Genomic DNA, 13,573 nt, shown 5'->3' on the forward strand with positions numbered 1-13,573 from the left:
AAACAACGAGAGCATTTTTTTAACAAATGACAATATTTACAACAACATTTTTAACCACATTAGCAAATTCGTGTTAGGGCTTTGTGCAAGCCGTTGTGGGTGGTTATTACACACTCACCATTTATTCCACTATTTAACAACTATTTGGTGTATTTTGTGTATCAGTTTGAATGACGAGTGAGTCAGTGTAATTACAAGGACAATTGGTGGCGCATTGGCGATGTAAAGAATGTTTAATATTTCTCTTCTAAATGAATAGTGGTGACCATTCCGCTACCTAATATAAATTAAAAAAAAAACAATCCAAAAACCTAGCTTCTGGAATTAATTAAATCCGATTCCAAAATGAAAACGAACCAAATCAGTGTAAATGGATCGACCGATCGCAGCGGCGTTAATAGCATTTAATTTAATGTATATTATCCTCCAACAAGGTTGTTTCGGATAAAGTGATACGTTTACTTTATTTATCTGTATTTTTTTCGATTAAGTCAACTTTCAATAAAATTCTTTTCTTAATGGTTATTACGTCAACTTTGGGCCTCGCACCTGAAACATATAAACTTGGTGTCGGTGATTTATAAATACATAATATGTTTATTGAATTTTATTAACATTCTTAAAGCAATTGGTATACAAGTACAATTTCTTGAATTTGTGTATTTTATTCACAAATGATTGCTAACATGATACAGTAATAGTTTTGATAATATAAACAATAACTTATACCATCAATAGAGTTTTCATGAGAATATTACAGTGTTCTGTTCAAATAAACTTTACTTAACTGTTTTTTGTTGATATGAATACTTATAATGGCGTTGTGTATTAATTATTTAGACACACATGTAATAATATGATTAAAAAATCCATATATAATAGATGAGAATAAAACGGGACCGAGTGTAAGATGTCCGTCCTCCGGTGATAGTCCACTGTCCACTTAATAATTCAGCAGTCGTTATTGCTCGCTCTTCAAAAAACTCTTAATAATTTAAAACAACTTTACACTGTTCGAAATGTATATTTTATTATTATCTTTGTTAACATTATCTATACATAAAATTAAATACATACGGGCCGAAAAGTTAACCTTCCTTGTGACTTCGCCGTAATCGTTTAAAAGTAGCTTTAGTTAATCACAAAAAGTACTATACAAGAATATATTATATGAACTATAAAACAGGAGAAAATTTCAACATAAAAAACAATATTAATCCGGTGATGTTTGAGATATAATAAAACGTTATACAAACTTTAACTTCAATCAATAATAAAACACATCTCATAAAATTGAAGTATCTGTGTACTTATGTGATTTCATAATACATTACTGTTTTTAGTTAATGTGGCTTATTGCGAGTTACAAAAACAATTATACCTTATTTTAGAGTTACGCTGCTACCTAATAATTTTATTATTGTATATCTATATGGGATTTGTTCGAGAAATTGGCAGGCGTTGAAGGATTCTACCCTGGCGAAGATACGGTATTTTCCAAGGTTATAATATCGAAATAATCGCTGACTGATCTATATCGCACATATCGCACTATATCTCCGCAGATATATAGTAAAACTATAAAGAACAGCTTTAATACTATCACTAATATTAGTTTACTGGACGTCTTAAGGCTCAACACACTGATTTCAGGAACTACCAATTCAGTTTAATAACCAATGAGATACACTATCATCATTAGTATGAAAAAGCTTAATATAACGCAGATGTCACCGCAGTGTATATTTAGTATAAGTATGAGAATACATTTTCATCACAAAATGACTAATTACGAACGCAATATATAATCTCGGAAAACTTTCGCCTATACAACGTTATTGCCAAAACCTTATTTATTTTATTTCAATCTTTCACACACTCGTATGACCTATTCGAACCAGTTTCCATCATTTATGATTCCATGACGTCACAAGCGAGTGTCTCGTTTATGTATACCGTGAGATATGAGGAAAACTATAATTACTGTGCGTAATTACATGGTAGGGAACCCTGGTGGGTGTGTACGATTCGCCTTTGACCGGTTCTATTAAACGGTATGACAAGGGCGTGATGTCAGGCGACATTGCAATGAATCACTGCCCATAAAAGGATCGTTGCACAATCAATTTCAAATAATGATTGTACATTCCATTATTAAATTAATAATTTAGAGTGAAAATGTTCTTAATGTCATACTCATTATAGGTTATGTCCGCTCAATCGACGGTCTTAAGACACTAGGAATAGTATTTCGATCAGTAGTACTAAGTATGATTTCTTGAAATTTAATTTATTTTTGACTATGACACACACTCACGCCAAGATACAGTCGAAAATACAGTGTCGCAATAGGCGACGATAGGCATTTCCTATTAAAGGTGTGCTTCGATTACGTATACTGAGTTTCCTGTACAAATGCAGCAACTAATATTTCCAACACATTGTCTATAATGAAAATTAGAAGCAAGTGGTAATGTTTCCGGTAAATACAAAGAGAATATATTTTATTTGTATTTTATTGCCTCAAAAAGGATAGTAAATGAGCATCTTTATCCATCAATGCGCTATCATCTTAAATCCCTTGTACCTGTCATTACAATGGCTCATTAAGCATTAAAACCGAAACATTGCAATTTATAACGTAGTAGTAGGTATTTGGCGTTCGAATAACCCAAGTGGGCGCACAAGCGACTCCACAGATTGATAGCAAAGCCTATACACTAATAAATTCTTAACTTTTAAATAAAACAAATCACGTAAATATAAACAAAAAATATCATATCATCTTTATATTTTAATAATACCATTTAAACTAAAATTTATTCAGGTTTACCGGTCTCGAAACGTTTTGCTGACAATCCAGTCTCTGTCATGTGATGTGATAATTAATATCTGCGTGAAATTAACTTTAAATGTTTACTCATATATGTTTTCGTTAGTTTCCAAATATTTTCTCCCTATTAATCGTATTCAATTCGATTTAACATTAGTTATACCATAAGCTTGAATTCACTAGTTTTTAAACGTTTATCAAACTATTACTTTGTAAGGTGAAGCGTAATATATTGGTATCTCTAACGTCATACTTTCATTTCTTTCTACTTTTCACTTTCACTAGTTTAATACATCTACGCGTATTTAATTTTATTAGGATTTGTGATCTCTCTGCGTTTTTCCTCCCTATGATTTGGCAGTTCAAAGAATATTCTCATAAAGTATATTTTCGCAAAGATTAGTTACATGTGCTTACCCAATGTAATGAAGACATTTTTATAATATTAATCTAACCGTAACTTATAAAATGTTAAGGTAAAAATCCAGACCAGTTTTAGATTATATTTCATATTATGACATATACGTATTATAATAATATGATTATTTAAATAAATATGTGGTGTATGTATATAAACACAAACGATTTTTCTATAAATAGTGACGTGCACTTCATTAGCACGAGCCCAGTGGCCAAGGTTTCAAATCTGCCACTGTACCCTACTAAATAGTGTAAAAAGGCTTTACAAATAAGACCCAAAAGAAAAGTTAAGAAACGTTTTTGTGCTAAAGATGATTAACCTATATATAGTTACATATTTAAATTATTAATTTATTCTTTTAGCATTGCCTCCATTTGTGAGAGGATCGCTTTTTCACAATATCGAAATGGCGAACCAGCGGGAAAATTCTGCTAGCATTCCGCACGCTCAAGGACCGTATATCAATTATTACGATCTGTTTATATTTATAGCTTTTATTTAGTGTCATGTAAAAAATGTTTGTCTACTTTATTTTGTTTAAATAGCTGTTGCTTTGTCGTCAATTTTTACCGAAATCGCTTTTGCGGGAAACATTCATAATGAAGTTTATTTCGAAGATATTTATTATTTTTTATTGCTTAAATAATGCTTTCAAGATACCTAATTGGTCGACTTTTAATAATTTGCACGAACAAGATGTGATATACAGTGGGTGGTAAATTGTGCTTGTCAGTTTGTTAACAATTCATTGTACATATACGAGTATTATCAGGTTCGATTACAAAACAATTGCAGTTCTCTCCTATGATAAAGGATGATATTGCTGTCCATTCCCATCCGCTCCAATTGAAAATTTTGATAACAAACTAACAATTGTATTATTATAACTAGCTCACTAGGTTAGCAGCGTGACTCATTTACCTACATTCGAATATAGCCTCCTTGTATACAATCGCAGCTGCTCAATAGTGAAAATGTGTTAGTTAATATGTTTCTTCTCAATGATAAAGATATTCCTCCGACAGATTTCGACCACAGCGATTATTCTCGAGGGTTATGTATGTTATGTACTACTACTTCGTTTATTCCTAGGATTTCCTCACTCTCAGAATCCGATGGGACGACAAAGCGGACACGACTGGAACGTATTCAGGAGCAAGACGTTGGTTTTTTCGAGTTCGTATTATACTTATATTCATTCGTTCGCCTTTACGTACTTTCGGAGGTAGGGGAGTGTGCACACTTCCAACATACACCCTCCGAGAGTATGGTTAAAATATTTCGAAGGAAAAATTCCATTTTTAGTTACCCGGCCTATATTATAATTGAGGAACACACAAGAAAGTTGTTCTGTAGATGATTTTGTTTATTTTAATACAAAAATAAATTTGGAACTTTATGATCTACTGAATTTTTTTTTTATTAGTTCTAATTAAACTGATAATGATTAGTCCAAAGACGCTTTCTGTCTTTATTTATAGAAGGTAGCACAAATACTAATGAGATAATCGTGTTAAGATTGCGTTTAGTGTTGAGTAACAACTACAGATTAAATAAGCGGTGAAAGTGTTAACGAAGTCCTACTTCGGTGATCATAAAACATTCTCTCATACCCATGATATTGCCTTTTATGTTTTTATGCGTGTCGTATTCAATGATCGTTTTATATTCAAAGTTTTTTCATTCTTAATACCAGTACTGTAACTAGTATTTGAGTTATTTAGGAATTTGGTTAAGATGTACATCTGACCTTGAATTATTGTGGTAAACCACTTCTATGACAAGCGAATGAGTGATGAATGTACATATTAGTGCAGGCTCGCGAACCATTGTGGTTCTGTAACTAATTGACTTGGCACCTCACGGCCGAACTACAGCGTAACATCTCGATTCTCGTCGAATAATCTTTGGTGGAGAATGTGCAAGAAAAATAACGTTACCTATCGCTAAGTAATATAACTTTTTAACACTGATATGGTTTGTAGTGATTACAGTTATATTCTTGTTTCCAATATACAATCACCTAAGAAATAAACTGCCTTTGTACGGGTTTCTGGCTACGTTGCGTACATTACTATGTTGCGCACGTATACCATCTGCCCGTAACACTTACAGGAGCACCATTACAAATCGTGGCGCAGGAGTGGCGGGAAGCGACCTTGGTGCAGCGTGAATCACTGCGGCGAAAGTGGGAGAAATGTGCCACCGCGCCCCGCGCCCACCGCTTACTTTTACTTTCCAGCGTGGCGCAACCGACGGCGGCGCCGGCGCACGCCACTCGCCCGGCGCCCGCGGCCCGCAGCGCCGTCGCGCCGATACATTACGCGTTCTCCTGCGAAGAGCCCGCGCCCGCGCCTGTGACTGTGCCCGGATTACAGTGCTTAAGTGCTCCTAGCCCTGGATTCAGTTTAAGTGTGCCGCGGTGAAAGTCGAAACCGGGTCGCCGATAAGCGTTGTGCAACGCGCGCGGAACTCGCGCGCGGCCTCGCACTCTCCCGCAGGAAGCGTGTCGCAAGCGTGGAAGTGGCGCAAGCGCCGGGAAACCGCCGCGCGCTCCTGCGCGCACCGACACCCTGGAGTACCCCGGCGAGGATCAAGTCTCATCTACCATTGTCCCTCGGTAAGAGCTGTCAACCTTATATTATACTCTGATGACCCTTTCTACGGTTTTAGTATAGACTGTACTTGTTTCAACGTTTCTTTATATATTTCAAAATCATATCGTCGCTTGTATTCAATGCAAGCATTTAAGAGCATAGTGAAAGGGACACGAGAGTAGTACCAACACACTTAAGTGCTACAATTGGCGTCACCGGCGACTGAACTTCGGTTTGGGTGTCGGAAACGCAACAAATAAAGAAGTGAAATATCCAAGGACAATACAACTTTCAAGTGATTTCGCGCGCGGCCGACAGTAAAAACTTCGTAACGCGCCTGCGCAACCTCACGGTCTCACTTTCGACTTCTACGCTGCGCCGAGCCTCACTCTATGAGCAACACTTTCAATAGCTATTACAAAACATCTCGGCATGTCGTTTTCACTTAAAATTCTCATTTCATCAATCGATCATACGTCATTTAATGAGTGAAAGCGTTTGCAGGCCTTTCTTATTTCTAATGATAGCGATGTCATCAAATAATGTAAGCAGTTTACGAATCGTCAAGTCTTGATGTTACCTTTATTTAGAAAACCTTCCAATCTCCAGACCGCAGTTTTACTGTTATTGAGTTGGTGCCACTACAAACAGCACGTTTCAAGCAACTGTCATCATTAAGTAGAACTGAAAGGAACGCGGTCCAAGGCCAGTTGGATAACGAATTTTCGTTTAATATTAATAAATGGCAGCCACGGTCGATCGTGACGGATTCAATGGTTGATGCGGATGCATACCACCGCCCGCCATTGCCACCTTCGAATAACACTTTCACGATAAGCAGATAAAAATAAAATACCAACCGCGATAAGTTTGAAATATTTTAAGCGATAATTTACAAAGAAAGTTACTCAATAGGTAGGTAGATTACTGAGCGATGGTTTTGTACAGAAAGTGCTAGAATAGTAGTTTTTTTTATGGTTCAAATTGTATTTAAATATACCCCTAGGGAGATTAAATCCTTGTCTATTACTATAGCGAAATTACGCAATAAAAATACAAAACTTTCCTTTCGAGAGATAAATGTGGGCGTAAGTTTAAATGTCGAGATTAGGATATACGATAAAGATCGTTATTTGCCAGTGACAAAAGTACAATGAATATAGTAACTTACACTTTTAACTTTCACTCAGAGAAATACCGACTCGGAAAGTTTCTCGGCGTCGTACGCAACCGAATCTTACGGATGACTTCATTCTTTGTAAACGTTTCGGTGGGATGAAATTTTAGTCAATAATTACAAAATCGATTTATTGTAAAACTTTTTAAATGAAATAATTAATTCTTTTTAGATTATTTTGAAATGCATTACTTCATTCGTTTGGTTTTTGAAGTTCAGTGTCAGTTTTTGCGTTGTATTAAATATATGAAGTTAATTAAAATTGACCGTAATCATTATTTATTATAATAGCTACTCGGTTTCAATCACTAGGTACCGCGAGAACCACATAAAATAATTTTGTTAAGCACATTCTTCAATCGAGAAAGCAACTGGCCACCAAAGATCTAACAAAACTGCGCTAACCCAAAATAATAGGATAAGGACAATTTATCACCCAATAGAAATGTCTCAAAACAACTACTAACAAACGTACATATCAACAATCTATCTATATAAAATAAAAAACTCTCATAAGATCCTTATGACAATAAAAAATCCATAAATAGAGATCCTATTAAAGGTTAAACAATTCTCGACAATCGGATACAGATTTGCAAGTAATTTGAATTGATTAGAATTTACAAATAAACAATACATTCCAGATATAGACAAAGGCGTAATATAAATCGTGACGAAAATTACAATCAAGAAAATATTCTCAAACGAAAACAATTCGACACAGTAGCGAAAGATTCGAATGATAATTCTAAAATAGACTTTAATTAAAATTAGGCGTTTAAAAATTCATATAAATTCATAAGTACGAACATATCATATAAGGCGTTTCGTTTTTGAAATCGAAGAAACTATAAAGGCTTATGGCAGAGTAAGTATATCGAACATTAAGACATTTTCGGTACTAGCTTCTACACATCTTCGCAAGGGTGGAATGAGTGTCTATATAAAACGTCTATATAGTTATGTATGGTTGACGCGGCGCACGCCTCCTTGTCGGTATGATTATTTCCAACATATTCAAAGACATCGTCATATTTGAAATATTAAATTAGCAATAAAACTCAATGAATTATAAACCTAAACCTCATGAATCACTCAATCCATTGGTGAAAACCGAATGAAATTCCCCTCGGTTTTTGAGTTTATCGCGTTCAGACACACAGCAAACAGACTACTAGCGTACTTGATTTTATAATACGTAGTGAAACAAAAAAATCAAACAAAAATATACCCGTAGACGTTTGTCTTGTGTAAGACGAATAATACGTATAATTTTATTCATTTAAGTGATTTATTTCAATATTATCGATGGAAATCTTTAAAGAAAAGAATTTCTATCATATACAATGAAAATAAGTAAGCGTTACTGAGTATGTACTTAAGTATAAAAAAGTCCTGTCGCCAATACCATACCTTTATCGACTAAAGTTACATTTTCATATTTAAAATATTTTTTTAAGACTTGTAGAAATAATAGTACTCTCAGTAAGGTATTACTTATTGAGAACTATTTATTTTTAAAACTATAATCCTTAGTTAATTTGTCTTCTATTTCTACCATTATCGTTATTTTAAACAATAGCTTAATTTATTTGTTGAACTGATTTTTATGCATGACTTCATAGGTAACATCGACAAATTACGATTGAATATGCTCTTCTATAAAACCAGTTAATGTGCTTGCACTTTCACATAGCCTACTCCCATCGAAGAAGGAATAAATATAAACAGACCTTAGCTTTACGCATACTATGCGATTTGCTAATAGCCCAGCCATATTGTACACTAGTAACAGTTCTTGATTAATATACTATTCCACTTAACTACTTATATCCACTTTAATTTCACGCATTCAAAGCGCCCTTTATCGCAAATCCTTAATGAGTACGATAGATTATACAAGCTCTCGAAGAATAATATCGCGTCATTTCCATGTTAAATCTTGTTTATTTGTCTTTTGTTCTCTAGTAGTTGAAATAGACTGCGTAGCAGTCAACTCCGTAGACTGATTTTTAAGTATAACTTAAACGTAAGCTTAACTCTATACACAAAAGGTTACTATGTGAACATAATATTATGTAACTGACCCTGATTATATGATATTAGAATGATACTTGTTTAGCGTCCGAAATTTACACTTACTTTTAATTTTTTGATTATTTATCTAACAAAATGCCAAGGAAAGAATCGAGCATATAACGTCTTATATACTACTTGTATTTTGTCTCTTGTAGCATTCTGCTTAGTGTATCTTTTACGTAGCCAACCATACTGGTTATACTAGTAGGACTTTGTACAAGCTAGTCTTGGTAGTTCTCTCTCACTAATTCTACCGTCACACAACAGTAATTTGTATTGCTTTGTTTGAACGGTGTTTGCGTCAAGTGTAATTACAGGCACAAGGGACGTAACACGTAGATCCAATGCTCGGCGGCGCATTGGTATTAGTTTAAACTTATTGAAATGTCAGTATATTTAACGACGGTCAACCTTAAGATTAGCTATTAAAAAAAAGTTAAAACGTTATCAATATTAAGACTTGTGAATATATAAATAATGTTTTTAAATGTAGTTTAAATAATATGTTGATGTTATAATCTATTCATTCATTGTATCAGTAGCTTAGAGCCTAAGACGACCTTTATTAGGGCTATACATTGAAATGTCGATTGAATTATATCGTAGAATATGACGTAGATTACATCTTTATCGTTTTTATTTAGAAATAAATTTAATTTACACTCATCAAAGCGGCGATTAACATCTGTATCACAATATCCGCAAGTATATTTTATACGAATAGTTATAGTTTCGTTCAACACATGCCAATGCGGATTTACATTATATTTATATAAGTAAATAAATAAAATACGACACCGTAATATCCAAGGCTTTAGGTTTTAAATAAATATGTAGTTATGCTGTTTATTTCTCATTTAATGTTTTTCTTCAATCGTCGCATACTGTTAATGCCAGGCGGCCTTAGAAGTCTGGAAAGAAAATATCAATCTAATATTTATATATACAACAAATTCGTTTGTAAATGTGTCAATAAATTAATTAGCCGTTTCCCGTTGTGATTGTATTAAAAATAATGTTCTATAAATTTATATATTTCAACATAACAAATGAGTATCCTCACAATATAATTATATTGAATTGTTTTATAACCTACTCGAAGTGAAGCAAATTCCTCGATTATTTAGTATGTAAAAGATTAGGTTACTGTTACAATATTATTGTCGACATTTCACTGTGAACTCTTGTGCTTAGATATTTTGCAAGCTCTGAATAGACTATTGTTTTGGTACAAACGAAAGGTCTTACTCGTTCAGATAAATAGATCCATGTAATGTGACAGTTCATTATTAATTACCAACAGAAGTTCTTTGTGTAGATTTAGCAATTATTGAAATAGGAGAAATAAATTCACATACAGAATTAACATGTTAGAAGAATAACCTTCAGACTAGTAGACGAAACGATACTGATAAATAAATACATAATTAAAACCTAGTTGACCTCTTTTGTGACGTAACATAAATGATTTTAGAGATTTTTTGCCTTAAAAAAACAAAGTGTTTTTGAAAAGATTGAAATATAATACAATTCTACCTACCTGCCCAATTCAAATGTTGCAATTGTGTGTAGAAAAGAGGCAGTAACGTGGATAACTTTCACTCGTTACAAAATAATGTTTCAATAACAATATTTATATGTAAATTAAAAATTAAAAAAAAGAATACAATTAAGGCAATTCTCACAGATGCAGAGGCATTTATATAAGTTCGCGGTTCAGATGATATTTGCGAAGTTATCCAATCGCTTTTCTAGACAATGAGAATGTGGAAGCAAAAGTGAAATGCTGTTACGTTATCAACGGAACGAGTTTGCGTACAATATATGTTATTAAATAACCGCTTCAGAAACTTTTGGTATTCGATACTAAAATTAATTTTAAGTGTTTTAAACATTTTAGATTTAATTTAACTATATAATTCAACCTTTAACTCTCCAACCTTAATATTATTAAAATCTTACTAAGTATGTATTTTATTTCGAATAACTCTTACGTTTATCCGACATACTAGGTAACATTGACATTTTTTCATTTTTTATTGACAGATTCTTTTGACGTTTTAATATTTCGATAATATGTACATACAATGTCACGTAAATATTCAAAAAGTTATTATTATTAGTGTTACATTGAATTACTTGTATAAAATATTGAAACGAAAGCATGTCTAACGACCCACTTTGCATAATTATCTCAAATTTCATTTGCTCGTTGTGCAACGCTCTGACTGTTCGCGCCCGAAACGTGTCGTAGCAGTAACATCATTATCAACTTTCATTGCTTCATGCTCAGTAATTGTGCTATTTGTCCTGCAATAATCACTTGGCAAAACAACATCTCCCTTCATCGTTGTAAAAATATTTCAATGTTCGTCAGTTGTGTCATTTCTCTCGGCGAAGGTTTATATCATCAACTTCATTCCTCGATCACGGTCAGCTGTATATTTACACCGGTATAACAAAATATTACTTGTGACTGTCAATTAGTATGACTTGACTTTGACCTAAATTTGTTCGAGTATTGCTTGCTGTCTCACAAAAGAACATCTTCAATTACTATACGACGAACCTGAAACCAATTTTTGATCAATCAGTATTTATATATGGAGATGTAATATGAAATAATCTACTATGAACGTATAGACTGTTCGTATGATATTTTAGTTTCTTTGGTTAATGGAGTTTTGATTGCAAATGCAATTGAGTGCACTACTGTGTAGTTTTAAAATAAACTATACAATGGAATCATCGTTTAATCAGTTAGAGCCGTCAACGGCAAGTAGGTAACAGCGGCGTAGGCGACGGCGGTACACATTGCAACGTGCCGATTCAAATCCAAGGTCTTTCCTAGTGGAAGAGAACGGAGTTTCCTGCGGCCGCCTATCTCTGCACACAACGATAGTTGCACGTGCACGCACACGCGCCCACGTGTCGCTATTCTTTGTGCTCATTCTTTCCTAGCTACCGCGAGAACCCATCTTCTTTTTGTGCCGTCCGCTGGCGTTTGAAGTTCGAGCCTCCGAGCATTTCGTTATATAGGCGTCGAGCGATGCGCGCGCCGCGCAGTTACTGTGTCACTGGAGCCCGCGCGAGAGGTGGCCTGCAAGGACTGTACCGCGCCGCCAACCTTTTTTTCTGTGCGTGCGATGTTTTCACTTTCGTCATTTTGACCGGGCCAGTTTGATTTGACGTCGCTCGCGCACGGACGTGCCTAGAACCGGACGTTGTGATTATCCTGTGATCGCTGGTGCTTCGGATTGTTTTGTTTTTTTTTTATCGTATATCATTTTGTGAAAGAAATGGCTGTGATGCAGTGCTAATATGTTCGATAGTAACATACTTTTGAATTTCTACAATGAGATTGCGAATAGAAGTGCACTACAGTTGGCAAGGTAAGGCATTGTTGTTTGTTTACTTTTAATTCGTGTTGCGTTATTACGTGTGAATTGGTGTTTGCGCGGTCCGGCGGGATGACTGACACAACCTTGTGTCTAATGAACGCACTATTCGTCTCTTCATCCGCCTCTCGCCTTCGCCTCTGAGCCTCACTCGGAGAGGTTAATAGGTTCACATTAGATCGTGGTTTGCGAAATCGACTGAACTCAGCGCATGAAATGCGCCCGCGCCGCTTTTCCACGCTTAGTTTCGCGCGCATTCGATGCGCAAAATAACTATGAATAAATTGTACATTATTATAAACCAATGCGTTTGCGGTTATGGAAAGATGGCCTAAATATGCAATTGTGTAGCAAAAACATAGTTGTATATTTTAATTACATTGCAAAAACATTATTGTACGTATTAGTGTTTTTTTTTAATTTCAACATTTATAATGTTATAAATATTTTTAAGCAATCCCAACGGAATTTGAATATGAAATATTTAAAATTGAAAGTTAATTCAACGACTGCAATAGACACGGTTGCGAAATAAAAAAATACTTTTCAAGTCATTAAGAGTTCTAACTTACATAGGTTGTAATACGACTGAATTGATAACGTCTTTCTTTTTAAAAACAGCTTCTATTCACATAACATTTTTAATTTTGAATAAACAAAAAAATATTCCATAAAATATTATATATATCATATTTGTTTATTATCCCTTTTTTAATTACATCTTTTTTATTATATTCGAAAGGTAACCTACCGAATGATCGGATAAAAAATATCTTTATAAATTTATATTTTTAAAATTCTCGGTTCAAAATAATTGTTATCATTTTTATATCAGAAAGTAACTCGCTACCGTCGCGTCGCCTTGAAGATTTCATTTAATCTCAATTGATAAAATTTTGAAACCAATTACTATAACATTGATAATAAACTTGATAGTTCTAATTATTTATTATTGCCTAATATGGATTATCAATAATTCATTTATCCAATGAATACATTTTTACTGAATTCCACCGATTCTAAATGAGCATGTATCAGTATTCTATTCGATTGTAAAAAAGTGGCTTT

The 13,573-nt window shown here is 34.0% G+C and overlaps 1 protein-coding gene across 2 annotated transcripts in view; it reads left to right on the plus strand.

Annotated features, from left to right (window-relative positions):
* Positions 1 to 5,531: 5,531 nt before the first annotated feature.
* LOC113401377 (transcription factor Ken) overlaps positions 5,532 to 13,573 on the plus strand; it is a 33,586-nt gene continuing 25,544 nt past the window's right edge. Inside the window, exon 1 of one of the 2 annotated variants that reach the window (XM_026641274.2) lies at positions 5,532 to 5,874. Coding sequence is in view for 1 of the 2 variants with exons in the window: in XM_026641273.2 (XP_026497058.1) it covers positions 12,429 to 12,499 (71 nt within the window). In the remaining variant the exon portion in view is untranslated. Of the gene's footprint in view, positions 5,875 to 12,158; positions 12,500 to 13,573 lie in introns of those variants that run through there. The other variant, XM_026641273.2, reaches the window with a different exon arrangement.

The sequence above is a fragment of the Vanessa tameamea genome, chromosome 2 (genome assembly GCF_037043105.1).
Source record: "Vanessa tameamea isolate UH-Manoa-2023 chromosome 2, ilVanTame1 primary haplotype, whole genome shotgun sequence".
In the NCBI taxonomy this organism is placed as follows: domain Eukaryota; kingdom Metazoa; phylum Arthropoda; class Insecta; order Lepidoptera; family Nymphalidae; genus Vanessa; species Vanessa tameamea.